Source organism: Python bivittatus, unplaced genomic scaffold (assembly GCF_059951505.1).
Source record: "Python bivittatus isolate LINGU-HERP-01145 unplaced genomic scaffold, Pbiv_v1 ctg000430_np1212, whole genome shotgun sequence".
Lineage (NCBI taxonomy): Eukaryota > Metazoa > Chordata > Lepidosauria > Squamata > Pythonidae > Python > Python bivittatus.
Genome location: NW_028277071.1, coordinates 4,796,113 through 4,819,101, shown reverse-complemented (window position 1 = coordinate 4,819,101; position 22,989 = coordinate 4,796,113). Strand labels below are relative to the sequence as shown.

Sequence of the window (22,989 nt, the reverse complement as noted above, 5' to 3'; positions counted from 1 at the left end):
AACCTCATGGGGTTTTAAAGAAGCAAAACGACCAACCAAACAAAAAATCCCAAAATGTCTGCCCGTCCAAATGCCCAGGGCAAATAAAATGTAAAGTAAAAAAGTAAAGTAAAGTAAATCCCTGCCAATAGGTTTGCCACAGTCCTGGCCATTCTGCAGAAATTCAGTGTGTTCACAAAATGGTTGCTTATCCTGGGTATATGCAAAGCAAACTGGATTTGTGTGTGTGTGTTACTCAGGTAGGCTTTAGAAAGAATTAGCCTCAAAGTTGGGTGCTTTCACAGATTTTTCACCCAGTTGAAGGCCATACAGGCAGTCCCCGGTTTAAGAATGTCCAAGTTATGGACAACTTGCACTTATGAACAGGCTGCCTGTACTAAAAATGGTGGACGGTGTTCTCCTTCCTGGAACCAACAAACTGCTAAAGCTGCACGATGTTTTCATGAACCGCTGAAGCCGTGTGCTTTTAATATACAGCCTATTTTCAGTGGTTTTCAGCAGTTCATGAAAACATTGCAGTTTCAGCAGTTCATTGGCTCGAGGAAGGAGAATGCCATCTGCCATTTTTAGTAGCAGGCAGTCTGTTTGTAAGTGCGAGTTCCAATTTACATACAAATCTGAGTTAAAGACAAACCTAGGAACGGAGTTTATTCTTAACCCAGGGACTGCCTTGTACTGATACTATGTTCTCAACACAGTGGACCCGTCCACATACTATCTCACTTAAAGCACCTGATTAAACTTCCCTTCCAGTTGGTGCATAAAAAGGAGAGCACATTAGCTCCAATGGCCTGTGGCATTAATCTTACATTGTTTCAAAAGGTACATATACTCAGTCTGTTTTTTGCAACAGATTTTATTTTCAGAAGCCACTATTCCTAGCAACTTGCAATAATGGAGAAAATTATAGCTGGGGGTGGGATTTTAAGCAGGAAAGCATCTTTCCCTTTGTACTTTATTTCCAATCTAATTCTACCCCTTTGTCCATCCTATGTCTGATCCAAATTGGGACAGTTCCTCATTTTTATAAACCTGTCAAGCTGGGTTTTGCCTTTTTCCATGTATGTGTTCAGTTCTTCCCAAAGATGCATCTTTGTTCATGGTTTTGTCAAACATACAGTTTCACAGAGGATTCTTATCTTACAATATGTTAGTATTATTACTTAGATTGGCAATTAAATATTACATAATTCGGATGGTCAGGGGTTAGCAAGATTCACCAAAATTCACTTCAGGGTTGGATTTGAAAATGCGAAATGAAATGAGTTCCTATTCAGTTGTGAAGTAAACATTTTTTTCTTCAAATTGGCTGCATTTGCTGTGAACAATGAGCAATAAATGTGCTTGTTAAACCATGGGTTGACAATGTGGCATTCAGTAGTATCCCGCATCCTTAGAACTCTCCAATTAAATATATATATATATATATATATATATATATATATATATATATATATAATTTTGTAATTGATAAAGTATTGCGCAAATGCTAAAATCTTGGGAGATGTTGACGTTCTCACATGATATCATGCAAGACACTGGGGGTAAGATTGCTGAAACTGTGTAAGAGTCGGTAATCTTGGGACTTCCGGGGAAGCAATGTGGCTTCGCAGAGAGCCCAGCTGATGATCACAGTGGAACAAGGAGCTGGTGAACGGATTGGCTCCTTGGAATTCCTCTCCGGACAAGGAGAGGACCTTGGATTGCCCATAAGTGCTCCATACAGTGCCCCTCATGAGGAGACTGTAAGGCAGAGCTGTCTGGCAGTTTTAGAGCTCTGGGAGCCAAGGGAAAGCCATCTCTGCCCAAGCTGTGGTTGGCACCTTCAAAAGGACCCTAGATTCGCTCACTTCCTTTCTTAATCACTAATGGAAATTGCTTGTTAACTGCTTTTTGGATATTAAGAACCTTCATAAAGGCAACTTTCATTACACCAAGTGAGTTTCCTTCAATCCTTGGCAAAAGAAGTTTTATGGAAGTTTAAGGACTTAAAAATTATTTTGGAATAAACTGCAAAAGGGTGATTAGAATGTTGATTTTGGAAAGTTATAAATGGACTAAGGGGTCAGATGGATTTGAAATAAGCTTTTGAAATTAACTACATGCATTCTTGCTGTGGGATGTTTAAAATTCTATTAAAAATATATGAAGATTTTGAGCCACCCAAAGTCACCTGTTGGGGGAGATGGGCGGCATACAAATTTAATAATAAATAAATAAATAAACAAAATAAATAGTGTAAGAAATCTTCCCATGGGGAAATGTTGATTAGAAAAAGACATGATAAGAGGAGACTTTGAAGGTTGGACACTAGAAGGAACCAGAAAGAACTAAAGATGATAATTTAAAGGACAAGAGACCCACTAATACAGAATGGAGCAAAATATTCTAACCTTCTTTACATCTCTCTCTCCTTTTTTCTTTACTATTTTTTCTTTTCTTTTTTTTACTGCTTTTTCCTCTGCACTTCTAATTTTTCTTGTTTCTTTTTATATTTTTCTTAGTTTCCATTAGTTTTTTTTTATCTTTGTATCTATACCCTTTAATAAACATGATTATATCTGAAAAAAGAGAGTTGGAGAACTTGTGCGATTTCAGTCATTTTTAAAAACGGAGCTTCATTGTCCAGCGTCGCAGCTTTGCAGAAGATCCCATCGCAACCCCTTAAACTACCACCAGCCTTCTGTGAAAGTGTGCAACGGTTATGACCCTTTTGTCTTCAATCAAGAGAGAATTTCCTCTCAGCGTGACACACGATGGGTGGATACTTAGGCAAACCTGGATTAGCAAAATGGAATCTTTACAAGGGGATGTATTTGTTTATTTGTCTTTATTTGTCTTTATGAATTCAATTTGTATGGCTGCCCCTCTCAGCAAGCGATTCTGGCTGGTTCCCCTGTCTGCTTGAATTGCAAATGCATTCACCCTTGCACTTCTGCAGACAGCTTTCAAGTGGGTTAAAAAAGGCAGCATGTGCAAAGAAGGAAACCACAGTGCTTGAACTCGAAAGAGCAGCTATTTTTCTGTAGGTGTGCATTTTTTTCTTTTTTGAGGAGGGAGAGGCAGAGTTTTTGAAGGTATTCAGGACGTTTAACTACAACCAATGGTGGGATTCAGGAAGGAAGTGAATCTTCAGTAAATCTGATTTTCTTTAAAAACAAAGGATATTATTATTATTATTATTATTATTATTATTATTATTATTATTATTAATCTACAGTTAGATTCACAGTCAAAGACTAGTGGAAACTTCATAATTCAAGTCCTAACCAAGGACCTAAGAATTATTAAGGTAGCGCCTGAGGATACAGGCAGTTCCTAACAGGTCTTTTGTAAAAGTAGCATGTTCAGGTCCAATAAATTCAAGATTTCCAAATACTGAAGGAGTCCTTTAAGTATTGCTCCAAGGGCGCCAATCATGATTGGTGTAACTGCAGAAATCTGCTGGTATTATTATTGCTGGTCGCACAGTCAGCCAGATGTTTAGACTGGATTTGGCATTTTTATCCACCTATCGATGATGATGATGATGATGATGATGATGATGATGATGATGATTTTAAAATAACCGTTAATGTAAAGAATCACCAAACAGCATTTTGCGGGTGCGCAATGAGACACGGATGCCTGTACAACTGAGAGGATGTGCAAAAAAAAAAAAAAGTCTTTTGGGGAATCCAAGAGTCAAAGGGATTTGAAATCTGCTTTTCAGTGGGGCAGTGCTGGTCAGGAAGATCATAGGAAGGAAGTTGATTTGAATTGTCTGCCTGGTCTTTAAGAGTCTGGCCACTGAGAATTACCCTGCCTTTCTCTTTTGTAGCTTGAGGCTGGTCTGCGGCTGTGTATTTGGTTGGCTGATGGTGTGGGCCCATGTGCTGTGTGAGTGCTTAGCAGCACAACAAGTGTCATCTTTTCCCTTCCAAGGGCCTTACACACCAGGTTTTAAGGCCCTGGAGAACAGGAGGAAGGAAATGGATAAAGCACTCATCCTTTGGAATGTCTACGCCAGCCAAGACCTGCGACTTGGTTTTCTCAGAGGTTTTGGTCCTTCAGACAGGAAAGTAGTCATTGTTCCAACAGCTTGACCCAGCTACTGGGGCAGCCAGCAGCTTGTGCTGGGCTGGTCCACAGGAAGGAAACATGGAGCCTTCCGTCTGGGTGATCCCAACCTTCCCCACCAACACCGCGCCACGTGAAAGGGAGAGTTTTTATCGCCTCTCCTCGGCCTTTCCTGTGATGATGAGGAATGCTGGCGCACCAGCCATGACAAGTGAACTCCAGCAGAGAAGCGAGCTGCCTTGCAAGCAAGAATTCAACAGGAAAGTTTCCCATGCAGGAGAAGTCTACTTGAGTTGAAAGAGGTTTCCTTGCAAGGTAACTGTTGTTTGTTTTCTTTATTCTTCCCTTCCTCAAACAATCATAGTCACTCAAGTCATCTTTATTCTTTAGAGACCTGAAGATAAATAAGCTTGGTTTGTGTCATCTAGGAAGTTCTGCCACTAGGTAGGGACTTGGATTTAATTTTGTTTTTAATTTGTCCGATGGGCTAACCTTTATACACAGCTTTCCATGGCTAAAGAAACATCAACCCTTGGTTTGTAGGTACATCAAAACATTCGTCTATATACTTCTCTACTCTGGCTATAGGCCCAGCTTTGGAAATGGGAAAGGAAGGAACAAACCAGTGTGGGGGAGGGGGGAGCTTTCAGAAAAGAAGGTACAGTCCTAAGAATGAAGAAAGCATGAGAAAGAAACACAGAATTACTTTGCCATGCTTGGGTTTGGTGTAAGATGGGGAAGAGAGAAACTCTGACAGGCTTTCAAGATTCTGTTTTTCTACCCTACGGCAATGAAGTACATTCCTGGAATCTCTGCCATGCCTGTTTCTTGACCTTGTCTACTTTGAAGGGTGGCAGGTTGTCAACAGTGCCACAAAGTTCCAAGGAGAATGCTCTCCTGTGAAAATGAACTGGAGCTTGAACTGGGGATCTATAGCACACTAAGGTCCTGAATTTTGTTGGGGGGAAGGGGACAATGCAAATCCATTTCTTCCCTATTTGCAGAACCACCCAAACTGGCGGGGTTGATCCTTCTGATTGGGGAGCCCAAGCAAAGACTTGAACTCTTTCCTCTATTCCACCCCTTCTTGGCAACTAGGCCAGCTACTTGGTGCGTGCGTATATTTGTGAGACTCATTATCTCAAGGAAAAGCCAGGCAGGTTGATAGAAATCTCTGTGTGGGGAGCAAGGAGGAATGAATTGCACGCAGGAAAGCAGGTGATGGTTGGGAAATCAGAATGTGGGTGGCTGTAGAAAGAATCAGGCTGGAGGAGGTAGGAAGCCAAGCCAAGCTGCTTGTTATTTGCCCCTTCTTCACTTATCATGCCTGGGAAAAATATCTAGCCTACAATTAGCACCCGGTGTCTTCCTCCAAATATGAAAAGCAATCTGGGCTGTCTTTGATCCCTTGCTTTCGGTAATGGAGTTGCCCAGGACTTGATTATGAACATTAGGGCTTCCAGATGCTCATGAATGGCCACTCCTGGCATCCTTCAGAAGTGGCCATAGTGGGGGAAGTTACAGCCCATATCCAGAGCTCTGGTGTTTTGACCCTTTGGGTTCATGTGAATGAATCATGGGATGAATACAGCCAAAAAGAGCCAGGGCTGGAGAATTCCATTTGGAGGAGCAAGGTGCTTTTCATCCTGCTACAACTGCACAGCATTCATGTGTTTTGGGTTCAAGATGCAACCAGGGTTCCTCCCCAAAATGCAAGGGGTGCTGAATATAATGAGAAACATGTGGCTTTCATTTAAAATATGCTCTGCAGCATGGCTGTGTTCTGAGTGTCTATTGGATAGCGGCTGTGGTGTCGATCATTCTGTGCAAGACACTTATTTTGCCTGGTTCTGGGTTTGGTTTAGTTCTGCAGTACCTGCCCTTGGAAAACGAAGAGCTGAAAGGGAGCTGAGATTGAAATGTACCTACCTAGCTTTTTTTGTCTCAGGGGAAATCCACAAGAAGGAAGTCAAAGCGTAGAGCACCTTGTACCAATCTTGATAAATCCTATCGGAGTAAGGTATATGAACTTGAAATCAGGCATGTAAATGTCTTCTTCCTGATCTCCTTCCTTTCTTCGCTTTTTTATTGAACAAACAAAACATCAAGTTAAAATCTAAAAAAAGTGGAAAAATAGAGAGGAAAAATAAACCACAGATAAAAGCAAAAGGAAAATAGAATTCTAAAAAAAATTTTTGTTTGTATGTGGGTGGCTCTGACACACACACAGACACGCACACCCACCCACCCACACTTATTTTAAGAATAAATGCAAATTTTAAACATCCAAATTCAGCATTTCTAATCATAACATATGTACATCAAGGTGAGAAATATTTAACATGAGATAGCTAATAAAGGGGCCAGATTTGGATACATGTATCTTGATTGCAAGGGTTTTTCAAAGTTCTCTGATCTTATGCTATTTTTTTTCTCAGCCAGAGAAATTTCCAACATTCTGAATGCCATTGATCCAATGAAAGATGTATTTTAATTTTTGAATGTTTTGCGATAAGAAACCTGGTCACTTAGCAACAGACATTACATTGGTTTCTTAAATTGCCTCACTTTGTACTCCTTGAGAAAATAAACATAGGAAACCAACAACAGAATGTAATGTGAAAGCTTCTTGGATGATCTTCCTAGTTTCTTCAAAAGTCTTTTGATCAAACTAATTAATTGCACATTCCCTCCAAAGTTGATGATATGTATCAAATTGTCTACCCCTCTGCCAACACAATCTAGGAAGGTACAATGAGTTGCTCATTGAGAGAGATGGACAGTGATGAAACTTGAAATATAATTAATCAATTAATTTTAATTAAGTGTGGTGCCATCTATGGGTTATTTTCATGCTCATTTTTCGATGTTCCCATGAGACTCATCTGCTGCATACTTCTAAACATACAGCAATTATTTTCCTGCACCCTATGGATTCCCACGCTCACTGGGAATGATGGAGGATTTAGTCCAACTCATCTGGAAATCAGCAAGTCATAAGAAGGAAGTATTCATCAAAGGGCAACGAAATGGCCAGACAAGTTCAGCGATGGCGAGAGTTTGCCTTGAGTTGCAATGTCCCCAATTAAATAAAAACAGTCAGAAAGGGGAAAAAAACAACCAATTTGGAAATTGGCTTGTTTCAGATCTAGGATGGCAGCAAGGCAGACTCTACAAAACAGCATTTTTTCCAGTTAATCTTTTTGAATCTTTGGCTTGAGAACTATCCATTCTAGCTCATCTACAACGTTCATCCCACAGAGAGATATGATCAACTAGCCTGTTCAGGAAGTGGCAGTTAAACTCATCTATGAATCTATATCTACCTCTCTATCATCTGTCTATATCTATATCTATCTCTATTTCTATATTGAAAGAATCTTGCTGGATCTAGGCAAAAGTCTTTCTAGTTCACTCTTTGGTTTTTGGTGCTCATTTTGGCTGGGCGTGTCTTGAGTACTCCAGAAAATGAATGGGCTTCCATGATGGCATCTCCTCCTTCTGAGATATATTGCCCCTGGACACATAAGTTTCATTTAGCTCTCACTAGGCAGATGAGTTTCAAAAGTTTATTGTTTCTGCAGCTTCAGGTGCCACTTGTGCTACTTTATAGCAGGTTAGAACACAAACCTTGTGGATGGTTTTGAGCTAGAGGTTGACCCAATGGCCTTACAAATGTTGTTGGACTAAAATTCTCTTTAAGATCAACCTGGAAAGCCTTTGGAGAAGTAGATTGTGATACCGTCTTTCATTCAGGGGACCAATGGCCACTGGGAAGCTGCCTGCTTTGCCTTTTAGGAAGCACTTCTTCATGACAAGGAAGGACAATCTTGGTCCTCTCTGTTGATTAGAGAAGGAACAGCTACTAGGAGTTTGCATTGCCCTTCCCTTTCAGAGAGAGCACCGATTTCACCCTTCCTGAAGCTGATGCTTTCCAGACATGCCAGAAATATCATTGCCAGAATTCCCATGCTGGGTATCTCATGACCTAATAGAATAGTGGCCAGCATGCCCTGGCTAGAAAATGAATTGCTCTAATGCTAATTTCCTCTTTCCAGACTTTTTTAAGTGGACGACAGTGATGATGATGATGATGATGATATAACATCTAGATAGTCACAATATCACCAAAAATATCCAAGGAGCAAAAAAGATCAACATAAACTTAAACATAAACTTGGCTTGCAAATTGACTAAGCCATGGTTTGTATTACTATAGCTTGTTGAATAAACCACAGCTGGCTGGATTTTCACAATGCAGTGCTAAACAATAAATCATGGTTTGCAAACCACAATGGCTAGAATCATACTGCCCCCTGAACCCAAACCCAAACCCAAACCAAATCCACGATGGTTTCTCAAGTTATTCTTAAAACCAACCATGGAGAAAGGAATTCAGTCTGAAGCCATGGAGTGTTGTAGAAACCACCACTGGAACTCCAGCTTGAATGCCAGTAGTTGAAACAAGGTGTAGCCACTTCTTGGAAGTTGGGTAGGCAAAAAAAAAAAAAACACGAAAACCCCCCCGCAACCCACTTCTTAGAAGCGGGGTTAGATGCCAAATCCAGATTTATCCTACTGTATTCTTAAACCTGAGTCTACCTTTATCCCACTTTTCTTTTTGAGGAGCTCAAGAGGAATGTCAGCATGGGCTTCCCATGACAGGGACCAGGTTCAGACCTGCTGAACTCCAGCAGAGCAGTTGCATTCAACTGGGTGCCCTGGGACTAAATCACCCAATTGCATAGCTTGGTGTGTGCGTGCATGTCATTATTTCTCACTGAAAGAATCCTCCAGCCTTCTGACATCCTGCTTGGAACTAGTCAAACCAGTTTTCTAGTTCTCCAGAACATCTTCAGATGACAGCCTCTTCCTATGGCTGGGGGCAAAAATAGGAGTGGAGGACATGAAAGAGACAACTCTGCCCCTGCTTTTTTACTCCTCTTTTGTCTAAATATGTTTTTACTATCTAGGAAGGATGACTCAAGAACTAGAAGCAAGAGAAACAACAGAAGGAAGGTGCAGAGAAGAAGCAAACATGTTGCATTGAGAGACCCAGAGGGAATTCATTTGTTTTTTTATAATTCCTTGGGGAAATAAGAATGCCCTCATAAGATGCAGAAGAGTTCTGAATGATCTGCCCTGCACTAGGATGGGGAAACAGGTTGAGAGTGATATCAAAAGGGAATAAGCTTTGACACAAAGAGGCCAGCCACCCTTTCAATGAAAAGAGGGAGGGTCTCCATTCATGCTCAGGAGCTTTTCTTCTTTTCCATTGCTCCAGGTGCTTGAAGGTTGACATTGGAAAAGGTGCTTCAAGGCAAAACTCATGGGGACCTAATCACCAAAAGGCACTGCTTTGGGGAGAGGCAGGGCTCCCTGTGGCCTGGGAGTGTCCGCAAACCCTGTACAAGAAAGTGGGCAAAACTTCAAATACAATGTTAATGAAAATAACATTCAATTAATTAAGGCGGAGAAAATGATCCTCCTATTTCAATTAAAAAATGCTCCCCATTTGGCCCATAGATCCACATCAGATTTGGAGGGATGGGAAGGCTACTGGTTGTGCTTCTCAGCCTTAGGGCAGGTGAAGCTGGGAAAATAGAAAATGGAAAATTTTGAATTAAAGTACAAATTTTGAATCTATTTATTTATTTATTAAATTTGTATGCCACCCATCTCCCCCAGTGGGTGACTCTGAGCGGCTCACAATAAAAGTAAAAGCCACAAACAGTTAAAAAATAAATACCCCCATTCATTAATTAAAACTAATTAATTAATTAAAGGGGTCGCGGTGGCGCAGCGGCTTAATGATGCTGAAAGTTGCCGGCCAGAAATGGCTGATGCTTCAGCGGTTCGAGTCCAGCCTTCGCGTTAGCAGGGTGAGCTCCTGTTTCCTCCCCAGTTCCTGTAAACCCAACAGTTCGAAAACTCACGTGAGTAGATAAATGGGGACTCTTGCTCCGGTGGGAGGAAAAATGCTGGCGGCGCCTTGCAAAAAGGAGTTGGGAGCAGTTGCCGGTAAGTGCGAAAAACCGTGCACGCCCGAAAAGGGCGCGAAGCAACAGAAACCCCGCCTCCTGCGCTCGCCAGCTGGGCTCTGCTCTAGGAAGGAGGCTCTGGCAAACCACTTCCGAAACAATTGCCTTGAAAACTGCAAGGACTCATCCAAGCAGTCACTGCAGAGTCGGTAACGACTGAGTGCAGATTAAAAAAAAAAATTAATTAAAAAGTCAAACTGCAGAAATAAGAATGAAAGAAGAATTAAGAGCAGTAATAAGAAAGTGAAAAAGAAATATAGAAAAGGAAAATTGAAATCGAGAAGAGAAGAGGAGAGGAGAGGAGAGGAGAGGAGAGGAGAGGAGAGGAGAGGAGAGGAGAGGAGAGGAGAGGAGAGGAGAGGAGAAAAAGATTTCAAAGAAGCGGTTTCTGATCTTCTTGGCAGCGGTTATAGATACATTTCTATTTTACCCTCTCTCTCTCTAAAGTTACATCATAATTTCCTTCTTTCCATAAGCTATCTTTTTTAATTTTCAAACCCATAAATCATAAGTTTGTTTTTCTTTTTTTTCAGCAAAAAGTCCATAAGGGGTTTCCAGTTGCTAATAAATGTAGTTACTGATCTTTCTCTAATCAGACAAGTTAATTTTGCCATCTCTGCTAGTTTGATTTTCTTCACCAACCATTCCTCCATTGTGGGTAAATCAGAGTCTTTCCATTTTTGTACGTATCTTAGTCTCACAGCAGTAATCATATAAAAATAATATTCAATGGCTCTTTTCTAACTGTCCATTAATCCCAGTAATAAAAGTTCTGGTTTCAATTGAATATTGATCTTTAACATTCTTTGTATCATATGTATTTGAACCCAAAAATTTCTGGCTTTTTTACAAGTCTACCAGGCCTGACATAATGACCCTTCTTGTGGTCCACATTTCCAACATAAATCTGAAGTACCTTTATACATTCTAGACAACTTTTCTGGAGTCGGATACCAATGGTACATCACTTAATAAAAATTCTCTTTTAAGTTATAACATAATGTAAACTTCAGTACTTTTAACCACATATTTTCCCACTGTTCCATCAGTATATTGTGTCCAAAGTTCTTAGCCCATTTTATCATACAGTCTTTCACTTGTTCTTCTTCAGTTTCAATTTTCAATAAAAATGTATGCATTTTAGCAAGTACATGTTCGTCATTTGTACATAGTTCAACTTCAAATTCTGTCCTCTGCTGCTCAATTCCAAATGTCCTATTATCTATCTTAAATCTTTCTCTCAACTGTGCATATGAAAACCACTGAAGACTAAATCCCTCTGCAGCCAACTGCTTTCTTGATTTCATCTTATATCCTCCATTTTCCTGTTCTAACAAACAAATGCTTCTTGTGTTGAGACCCATAAAGGCATTTTTGGGTACAGTTTGGGAATCTTACCAATGCTTTTGTGCAGGCTGGTGAAGTCTGAGAAACACACTTCCCCAGTCTGGGGATCCACAGATGTGTTGGGACTGTAGCTTTCCAAAACCCAGTCAACATAGAAATAGTAAGGCATCCGGGGAGTGCCAATCTCCAACACTATACTTACAAAGATTGGAATCATGTAAGCCATGGAATTCCCTGTGACACTCTATGGAAGCAAAAGTTGGACTTTGAAGGAGGAGGATAGGAAGAGTATTGACACCTTTGAACTTTGTTCTTGGAGAAGACTCCTGAGAATACCATGGACAGCCAAGAAAACAAATTGATGGATCAGCAAACAAATCAACCCAGAGTTCTCACTCGATGCACAAATGATCAGGCTCAAATAATCCTACTTTGGACACATTATGTGAAGATCTGTCTCTCTGGAGAAGGCTCTAATTCTGGGAAAGGTGGAAGAAAACAGAAGAAGACGATGACCAGCTGCAAGATAGATGGGCTCAGTTACCGTTGCGATGAGTGCACTGTTGGGAGACTTCAAATAACAGGTTAGGTGGTCCCTAGGAGTTGAACCCAACAATGTCACATAATCAATCAAATCAAAACCTCCAGCCCAATTAGAGGGGTAGAGGTTGAGTGAAGATTGATTTGAGAAAGAGAGAGAGAGAGAGGTGGTGGCATTGCTCTAAAAACTCTAGCCATGGTAGAGGAGGTAAACAGTACAGATCTTGCAGAAACTGAACTATATCCCTTGGAAACAAATTTCTGCTTATCTCTTCTCCCACCACTGCATCTTCCGGCCACATTTAACCAGCAGTGTTTAAATTTAGCTTCTGTAATTATCCCTTGGGGTATGAGTAAGTGACCTCAGGGGGTTTTATCCAGTTCACCCAGTTGATCCAAACTACAGTGCACTCTGAGATGCTGGGCTTATCATGGGGCATCAGTATCAGGTGAAAGGACTCTGTGTGTTTATGCATGATCAGGAATAGTTTAACCCTCCAGTCAATCGGAAGGAGATTAAGGGAAAATAACCCGTTCCAATCTGGAATTTCCTGGACAAGGAGATTCCCATCATCTGCTCTGTGCTCACTCTTTGCCTGCAATCCAGCCGGTGTCTGGACAGGTTTCCAAGCCCAGAATGGCTCCATGCCGACAGTGTAATGAGCTTGTTGGTTCTTGGCCAAACTCTTAATAGATTTTGAACAATGGTGCCTTTATTGGCTAGACTGAGTGTTGACTTATATATAGGAGTGGCAGTAGAGAAAGGCAACATGCTGAATGTGGAAAAGGACTTTGGAGAAGGAAGAGTGAAGTTGGGAGATGGAGGAAAGGAGATGGGTAAAACTTGACCTAGAAATATGAGTCCTTCCATTTCAGTTAGGAAACAAAACTGTTCCCCAATTCGGTCTGCGGCCGCCTTACCATTTTGCTTTTTCCTAAATTACAGTGACCAAAAGAGTGTCCTGTTTAATATTTCATCGCAAGCAACATCTTTTAGAGAAGGTTGGACAAACCATGGCTCGTGGGTTGCATATGGTGCCATTGTGCAACATGGTTTGTAAAACGGTTATTTTTTAAACAATTGAAGAATCAAAATAAAACATAAAGAATGCCCTAAAGGCCAAAGACAGAATGGAAAACATTGGCCAGATCCCTCCATTGGGTCACTGCTATGCCTCTACAGTCCTTGAAGGCTGATTTTCTATTAAATGGTAATTCCCCAGCCATCAAAAGATTGTCCGCACTGCCTTATAGTAAAATAGGAGAATATGTGGCCTTCCAGTTAATGGTGAACTACAACTTCCAGCAATCTGGCAGCAACCTCTGCTGGTGGTGAAAGATATTGGGAATTGTAGTTTGGAAAGGTCTGGAGGACTCATAGATCTATGGAAGCAAAAGCAGGTATTTTTGTAGCTATAGTCTACCTTCTTTGGCATTGTGTCATGCCTCAAAGGAAGGGGACCCTCACCCATGAAAATGCAGGTCCGTGTTTCCCTTCCAGATCTGAAGATTTCATCTCCCAGAATTTTCAGCATGCCAGGTGGGGAATTCTGGGAGGTGAAGTCTACACAACAGGAAGTTGCTGAGGTTGGAAAAGCCTAATGCAGTGTTGTCCAAACTTGGCCACTTTAAGATGAGTGGACTTCAACTCCCAGAATTCCCCAACCAGCATGGCTGGCTGGGGAATTCTGGGAGTTGAAGTCCACTCATCTTAAAGTGGCCAAGTTCAGACAACACTGGCCTAATGTGACCTCTGTTAAATGTATTGAGAGTGAAGTTGCAACTGTGCAAAGAGCTTCTGAGACGTTAACTATAGGCACAGGATGCAGATTCAGATTAGGACCCTGATAAGTTGAGAAGGAAGAAAAGCAACCTGTAGTATTTTGATAGCAATCGAGTAACCAATCTTTTCTTCCCTTGTGCTTGCTTGCTACAATGATTTTTAATTCTTGTTCTTGTTTTTCACCCAATTCAAATAACAGAGTCTGTTCTGGATTAGGACTTCAGCAAGGAAGGCAGGGTGTTGCCTTTCGTACATCTTAAGATCACCCAGCCTGGGTTGCAAAAGTCCAAACAATCATGAGATGGAAGCAAAACAAGCTTTCTATACGTCTTTGCCACTGATCCAGGTTGCTGCAATCTAGACCCAGTAGCCTTAGTTCACTCCCTCCTTCCCTCAACATATAAAAGTTATCAGTCCAGATTTCCCCTTCTATACCTGCAATTTTCTTTCCATAATCACGCACATCATTGCTAACTGCATGAATGTCATCTCACCTCTTTAAGCAATCAGTCTTTCAGATTTCCACATATGTTAGCAAGAATTGCCAGCTTGTGGTTTTATGGGGGAAACACATTTGAGTAGGAGGACAACCAAGGAGTATCCCATCATGAACTGGGCCTTCAGTTAAACCTGCAACATCTGAAACAGCTTCCCTCCTGTCAACCTGGTGTCCCCTAGATATATTCAGATTGCAACCTCCACAGTTGCACATCTGGAGGGCACCAAGTTGGAGATGGCTGGTCTAAAGGGCGTAATTAATTAAATAACAAGATTGGATCCGGCAGAGCAATGAGTTCTCCATATTAATGAGGTGGGTCCCTGGACAGAATAGAGGATGGTTTTGATTTATAGAGGAGGCAGAATAGAATGTTTTTGTCAAGCTGGTGAGAAGGTTCTGCTCAGATTCCTGGTCTTCTTGATGAAAGGAAATGATAACTGATAAATGATAAAGTTCTTTTTAAATACAGCAATGCCTCTGCAAAGACCTCGGAGCCATTCATATGCCTCTTCTTTGGCCTGTGTAGCTCCTCATATGAGAAGGAAGGATAATTGTTGGAGGCACAAACTTTTTTCCCCCCCTGATTCTTTCCTAGTGAAGCCAAGGCTGGGAATGGATTCAGCCCCACCCCACCAAGGATGTTAAGCCTAAAGCTCCAAATCAGCTTTAGAACTGAAGGAGAGATTTATGCAATATCTCTGAGCATGGCCAGAATGCTTCCCCCATTGCTCAGCTACCACAAGGGAGGTGAGGAGCAGAGGACATGAGGGTCCTCTTCCTCTTCCTCTTTGCTTGGTCCCTTGCACTTTGGCACTTTCAGTTTTTGCAACCCAGAAGGATCCACTAGAAGATAACCAGGGTGGAAGAGAGGGCTGCTGTTTTCTATCGTGATTCAGCTGGGAAAGGGAGGGGCAGGAAGCTCACCACTTCCTTCTTTTTCTCTGGCGGTTTTTGCAAGGAGAGGGGGCTGGGGTAGGAAATTAGGCTGGCAAATTGTGGGGGAATAGCTAGGAGGGGTCATTCCCTTTAGCATAGTGCCACGTGAAGTCCCAAACCCAGCAGGGCCAGATGCAAAGCAGTGGGACCAGATGCAAATGCAGGTAGGGCACCGATGTTTGGCTTCTTGTTCTGTAGAAAAGAAAATTCTCCTTTCGGGCTCAGTCTGGAAGCAGCTACAGTCTAATGGTGGCCGGTGGTGTTCGTAACATTGTAGGCTGATTCATTTGGTGTTTTGAAAGAGAGTTTCAAGTTTCTTGTCCTCAAGGTTAAAAAAAAATAAAGTAAGGAAATGCTTTCCATTTCTAAATTTAATTTGCACATATGTATACTTGTTGTTTTTCTCTACAAAGGTCAGGAAAGAATGGATATATTGGAGATTGAAATTACAGACCATGCTCCCTTCATGCCAGAGATTTCAGTCCAGATCTCCTTTACCCAAGTCTAACATTCTTCTTAATCTGTCTCAATAATTTTCCTGCTGGCTTTATCTTCCCCTTTCTCATAGGTCTCCTGGCTACTGAACCTGGGTAGTGAAAAAAATGGTTGGATGGGTGCCCATTTCTAGTGATGCCTAATGTTGGAGAACAGAACTTCTGGATCTTGATTGAACCTCAAGATCCAGGAACAGATCTGGAGGCAGAGACCTCAAATTCTCCAGCCGTTTTATAAGCAAACCCTGGGAGCTGGGCATAAATCTAACATCTTGGAAATCTGAGAAAGTGCAAAAATCAACGTGTTGTCCAACAGCAGCAAAAAGTTGGCAATTGCTTTAAAGCCTTGGAGAACTGGCTGTTGCTTGTGCTGGGAATTAAATTGGGGGGCAATTTAAGCAAACTGTGCTGTGAAGAAGGGATGACAAGCATGAAATGACATTAGCCATCCAGGTCATTAGAGGCTCTAAATCTTTCAGGAAGTTGCTGTCTCCTCTTGGTCTCATTAGTTGCTTCTTCTTTAATGATTTCTAGCTGCTGACGTTCATGCTACCTTCTCTGGAGTGACCCCTTTGTTTCCGCTGGATTCTCAGTGGAACCTGCACGTAACATGCAGCCCATAATGACCCAGTAGCTGGTCTATCCAGGACTGCATTTAGATTTGATTGCATGGAAAGAAGGAAGGCAGATAAAGGAACTGGTGGCTTTAAAATTTTGCCTAAAAAGGAACCAGGTTCCAAACAGATCAAGAGGACTAGAATCCTGAGCAGAGGAACCAGGAATGGAAGTGCTATCACTGGTTCTCAAATTGTGCTGTGGAAATCAGAACGGGAAATAAGTATCTGCTGAGGGGACAGATGACAAGATGGGTCTGATGTCCTCATGCAAATGCTGTTATGTGTGTGATCATGGCATTTGAGGGGTGACATCACCACAGGCAGGTCATCAGTTTGGCATCGCTACTGCTTGCTGCAGACATACCTAGTAACAATATTGTTTAGAAAAATAAACACTGAACCCTTTCCATGCATGTATGCACGTATCTCATCCACTGCAGCCTCTTTTCCCCTCCCTGGAAAAAGAAAGAAAGAAAAATAGAACCGATGAAAGTTGAATTGAACAAATAGAACTTGTTCCCTGAACAAATGGAATTTAAATTGAAATTATATTTTCTTAAGATTAAAGTACTTCCAGGTTTAAATGCATTTATTAGATTTACATCCTGCCTTTCCTTCAGCAGCTGAAGGCAGTGTACATAGCACTCTTTCCATTTTTTCTCCACTACAACCCTGTGAGGTAGGTTTAGCTGAGGCAAAAAGTCAGAGAGAGAAAATGAACAAGTACCTGGCCAATGTCTCCCAGTGAGCTTTGACAGCTGACTGTGAACCAGAACCTGGCTCTCCCCATTCTTAGTTCAACACTTAAGAAGCTTTTTCTAACATTGGAATCTCCTTTTGTAACTTAAATCCATTATTCTGCCTCTTGCTGTATGGAATGATGGCGAATTGGTCTTGATCTTCTTCTGGGGGACCTCCTTTCAGAGATGTGAAGAGTGCTGGGACGTCTCCCCTCATTCTTCTCAAGGCTCAACATTCCAGCTTCTTCAGTCTCACCTTTTCAGGTTTTATTTCTAGACCTCTAATCAGCCTCATCGCCCTTCTCTGGACCTGCTCAGGGTAGGAATCCACACTAAAACATTCCAGCCATATGACCATCCATCCTCCACTTGAACATATCCAGTGAAAATGAGCCCACCACCGCTCTGGATCTTTGGTTCCACCATTGAACTGCTCTTATGGTTAGGCCACTGTTTCTATTAGTCCATGGGATCCTGCTCTCTGCAGAGAAGGAGAAGGAGAAGGAGAAGGAGAAGGAGAAGGAGAAGGAGAAGGAGAAGGAGAAGGAGAAGGAGAAGGAGAAGGAGAAGGAGAAGGAGAAGGAGAAGGAGAAGGAATACTTGAAGGAGAGGGAGGAGAAGGAGAAGGAGAAGATACACCAAGATTAAAGCAGTTTCCACCAATCACATGTTAAAAATCCCATGCCCATGGAAATATGTGAAGAAGTTTTAAATTCAGGTCTTTGTATAGGGAGAAACACATTCATTAGGTGCAGAAGTTCGTTGGGTGGTTTTGGGCCACTCACTCTCTTTTTCATGTAAAGATCCCCAGAGATGACCTTGGAGGAGGAATATGACAGTTAGCAAAATGTGATTTAAGCCCAGGAAAAGAAGAGAACATTAGAAATTCAGACTGATTCTGCCTTTGCTCTAAGGCTAAGATTCTATTCTTACAGTCTATATCAATAAGTTCCAGTATTTCTGAGTCTGTTTCCTGACTTGGCCTACTTTGCAAGGCTGACACTCCCCTCAACCTACCTCACAAGGTTGTTGTTCTGGGGAAAAAATAGGAGAAAAGAGCACTGTGTATGAGCTCCTGGACAAAAAGTGGGATATATATCCAACCAACTAAGAAATAATTGAATCTACTCTTGGATTTTTGAACGCCTGAATGCACTACCTGAACTCTGGTATAGCCAAGGATGACTTCAGTCCGTCTTGCTCCCGGGCTGGGGACAAGATGAGGGCAATGGCATGAGGACAGAGAAAAATAAAGGAACTGCCAGGGCATGTTTATGGAAACCTTTATGGGTTTATTTCTGTATATTCCTGCAAAATGCATGCACAGGCATTTCCAATGTGAAAAACTGCAAAATATTCCTTCTATCTCTAAGTGAGCGTTCTTCATTCTCCATTTTATAAATAGTCAAAGACACTTATGAAGTGGGAAGAGATGTCTTCTTGGCTGAGAGGGGGAGGGAAACCCTTGGCTCTCCAACCTTAAAGACAGAAAAAGCTAAATAAAGGCCCGTGGGGGCCAGCCTTTGTACTAAGTGCTGTAGACGTAAGAAGGTATGAGAAAGAGAAAATAAATTAGGTGTTATTTGTCCGCCATGGGCTGTTAGAAATCAAATTGCAGACTAGGCAGGAAGAGGCCTTGATTAGGATTTTCACAAACTTTTCTCTTTATCTTACTTTGCAGGGCTGTTAGAGGCTACAGCTCTGAAGGGTGGAAGGCTGTGATAAAAACATAATTAAAATATGTGGTTATTTAGCAATGCAATTAAATCTGTCAAAGCAGTCTTTTAAATCTTTCTGTTTATCTCACACCCACACACCCTCACTCTGGGTGTTTCTGGGAATGGTAGCTTCCTTCCTTCCTTCCTTCCTTCCTTCCTTCCTTCCTTCCTTCCTTCCTTCCTTCCTTCCTTCCTTCCTTCCTTCCTTCCTTCCCTGGAAAATGCTAAGGAATGTTGCTGAAAGCTTTGTGTTGGAGCCTCTCCCTTTCTCCCACCCCAGCTGTGGTTGGAGAGGAAAAGGTTAAAACTGGCAGTCACTTTTTAATCTCAAATTCAGGGACTGGGCTGGGCTTTGGGGAAGGCAGACTTCCTGCAAGGGCAGAAAGAGGGAACAAGGTGCTGAGTAAAAGAAGGATTCTGGGCAGGCAGATGTGAGCGTACCGTGGGAGCAGGTGAGGCGCAGAGAAATAAGTTTGGGCTGGGAAAACCAATCCTGGGCGGTGGGTGGACGGGTGGGACTTGTGGCAAGGAAGGGGAGATCTGGAGAGGGAGAAGGCTTTGCCAGTTTCATCCTGGTGATGGGGGACTAGGGAGGCCAAGGGGAAGGGTGCACACGATGAGGCAAGTACGGCTGATGCTGATATCTGTATCTGGAGACAGGCGAAACTGCTACAGGATTTTGTGAAACCTGAATCCAAATCCCCATTCAGATACAAAGCTCCCTAGACAATCTACCTCACCGGGCTGTGAGGAGCCTTTCCAAAGGGGGAAAACTTCTCAGAAGAAGGTAGGAGAGAACTACAATTGTCCATAATTGGTGAGGTGGGGAAGGAAAAAATATGTAAGATTCTTACTTTCACATTTCTGTATTTATCTCACCTATCCGTCCTTTCCTTCCTTGATACTGTTTTGTCCTTTCCTTTTATTTTATTTTTTGGCTCTCTCTGCCTCTCTGATTTTCCTGACCATCTTCTCTGTAGGATTTTCACCCTTCAGTTGATGTCTCCCAACAATGTCTGTGTCAGCTGCCTGGCCCAAAGCCCACTTTCTGTCCATGCCAGTCTGAACAGAGTTTCCTGTGGAGATCTGATCAGTGAGAAAGCAGGACGTTGCCCTTGTCATCTTCTTCGTTCATGAGGTTTTAGAGATTAATTCACCGAGTAATATTTTACTCCCTCAAACCATTCTAAGAAAGAAAGGAGTCCTGTCAGAAGCACTCAGTGGGGTTTTCTCAATCTTGGGGCATTGTTGCTAAAGTTGGGGGGATTTGTATTTAGCCTATTCCTTTCCTGGATACAAGAAATACAGAAGCGGAGTCTCACTAGACAGCTGGCTAAGTCTACCTGCCTGCTAGGTCATTCAGGTTTTATTGCTCCTAAAAGGAGGAGAAAGAAAATAAAAAATTCTAAGTGTTTTTTGGACGAAGTGCAGTGTAGCCTGCAAAAGTTTATGCCTTTTAATAAAATCTGCTAGTCGGAAAAGGTGGTACCAGACTCCTGATTTTTTTCCACTATAGACTAACCCAATGAAACTAACACTAACTTTCCTACAGTGTCTTTTTCCCCCTGTAAAGTATTCCTAAGAATTAAGGCCAAATCCTGGGGCGGGGGGAGGGGGGGGACTTAAATTTTGGGATGCCTTAAGCAGAAAAAAAGTGTTATCGAATGGGTTGACATTTCTCCCTCGAAACATTCCCTGGTTGGATTGGCTTTAGGTGTGGTATGAATACAGCCATTGTGGCTTGTTCAGTAAACCACATTTAAGCAATATGTAAAACCAGCCTAAACATCCATGGATTATAGCCACTTCATCAGCTGCGTGGTGCTTGATCTTGAGTTGGCAGAAAGGCTTTGGGGTGGTAGCAACGGTAAACAACAAGGGCGAAGGAAAACAAAACATCAGCTGGCTGGGGAATTCTGGGAGTTGAAGTCCACTCATCTTAAAGTGGCCAACTTTGGACAACACTGTGGTAGGTGAATGAACGCCTACACTGTGAGATATAAACTGTTATGTCCCATCAAACTCTAGGAGATAAACCTGAGCATTTAGATCAACTTTTAGATAAAGGAAAGAAAACCAAAGGCAGACAAAATGAATCTTCAATCACAGTCTCGCCTCCTGCTGTTTTCTTATCTAGTTCTTTCTGTTTCACGTTTTCAGCACTGAAGCCACCGACGTGTTTTTCGGCATGGAATTTTGCTGAAATGACTGCTCCGTGTTTTGACTACCTTCTTATCGTCTGGTTGAACATTTTTCCCCCCTTCTGCTCAGTTGAGTTTTTTCTCCTTCCTTGAAGAGTATACATCAGTTTCCCAGTTACTGAATGTCATGGCCTGGAGTGGATGTAGGAGTTTTTCACATCCGATGGGTCAAGAAAAGGATGCTTATTCCCCATGCTGACCTCCTGCAGATGAAGAGTGAGTGACATCTCTTCCAAAGTGGGACTTCACAGGAGCAAGTGAGCCATGCCCTGCCAGCGTCGTCCAAGGGCAGCCAGTGACACTCCCCGAGAAGACCTCTTCTATCAAACCTATTACTGCTTGAGCCAACAGTACCCTCTGATTCTTCTCCTCCTGGTCATCATATTGAGCATCTGTGTGGCTCTCATCGCTACAACATTTGGCAGTGGTAGGGTAAGTTTGCATATAAGAAGCGGAGTGTGTGTGTGTGTGTGTGTGGTGTCTTTGGAAAGAAGAGCTGAAAGATCCTGTGGTTTGGGAGCAAAGCAAGCCAGGAGAAAACCTTTCTGGAGGTCCAATCGCCCATACAGTCTGCATTTAGGAAGTCTTAGCTTCGATCCCTGGGAATCTCCACTAAAATGAGCAGGAAGCAAGTGATGGCAAAAATGTTTCCCTGCCTAGAAAATTGCTGCCAGTTTGTCCAGTTGACTGTGGGCTGGGTGAATAAACAGGTCCAATCCAGTTTCCCCAGCTTCCCCACCTTCTTCCCTAGCCAAGAGATAGCAGCAAACAAATGAGGAAAAGAAGACAGATCATCAGTTGGGATGATCAAGAAAAATCTGCCCATTGAGGAAAATGCAAATATTTCGGTGTTTAAAAAAAATGCACAGTTTGATCCCAGAATGATAGAATAGTAAAGTTGGAGGGAACACAAGGATTATCTAGTCCAACCCTCTGCAATATACAGGAAAACCAATAAAATCATCAGTGAGAGGTGGTGTCCAGCTTCTTCTTAAAAATCTTCAGAGGTGGAGAACTTACAATATCCATGGATAGACTGTTCCACTGTTGTATAGAACTTACAGTCAGGTTGTTTTTCCTTATATTTAAATGAAATGTAGGTGGCTATAAGTTATACTTTTATAGTTCTGGTCTTAGTTTCTAGTTTCCATCTTCCCTTAGTTTCCCTTTATGTACCTGAACATGACTATCAAGTCTCCTTTCAGTCTTCTTTTCTCCAGACTGAGCACCTTCAGTTCCTTCAGCCTGCCCTATTAGAGGTTGTCCTAAAGTCCTTGTAACATCTTTTTTGCCCTCCTCTAAACTCTATGGAACTGTGCTACCCAGAATCATACATACAGTAGTCCTCCAAAGGCTGGTGCCAAGCAGAGAGGAATAACAACTTCACATATCTTTGATACAATGCTTCTAATTCATCCCAGAAGTATGTTAGCTCTTCTATCAGCTCTTGATAAAGCTGAAGATAGCAGTGAGGGAAGTTTATAAAATTATGAATGGCAAGGAGTCAGACACCCAGTAGAATGGGGGGGAAATCAGAAGGGGTCTGGTAGCATGTTTTCTGACTTTGTTAATTAGAAAAGGTGCTACCAGACTCCTTCTGATGTTTTTGCTGCTGTAGACTAACACGATTCTTCTCCTGCAATATCTTCAGTGGAATGAAGCCATCATCCATCTAAGAATGATGTTTCTTGGGAGTTCCAGCACTGACAAAAGAAAGGGCTTTCCCATCTTCTTGGAAAAGGATTTAAGTCGAATTATCTAAATTAGTGATACACCATCTGAGACTGTAGTGCTGAATGTGATCTTGGAATTGCTGGAGTCCACCCCTGGCTCCCCTCTAAAATTTGCCATTGAGCAGTAAGCTTTAATATATATTTTTAAATACATGGAAGTTTTGTTTCTTTCTTGGGTTTCTGTGATGGAATGGAATTATGAAGGCCAGGCTCAGGGAGATAAGCATTTTCTTAGTTCACCGAAAAAGCGTGGGAACTACAAGAGGCTGGCACCTCCCTGC

At 42.0% G+C, this 22,989-nt stretch overlaps 1 protein-coding gene across 1 annotated transcript in view; it reads left to right on the top strand.

Moving 5' to 3' along the window:
* The first annotated feature begins 4,078 nt into the window (after positions 1-4,078).
* Positions 4,079-22,989, top strand: part of ADCY4 (adenylate cyclase 4) — a 51,903-nt gene continuing 32,992 nt past the window's right edge. Inside the window, 2 exon segments of the mRNA XM_025171288.2 lie at positions 4,079-4,374; positions 20,935-21,407. Of these exon segments, the coding sequence (XP_025027056.2) occupies positions 21,240-21,407 (168 nt within the window). The 5' untranslated portion in view covers positions 4,079-4,374; positions 20,935-21,239.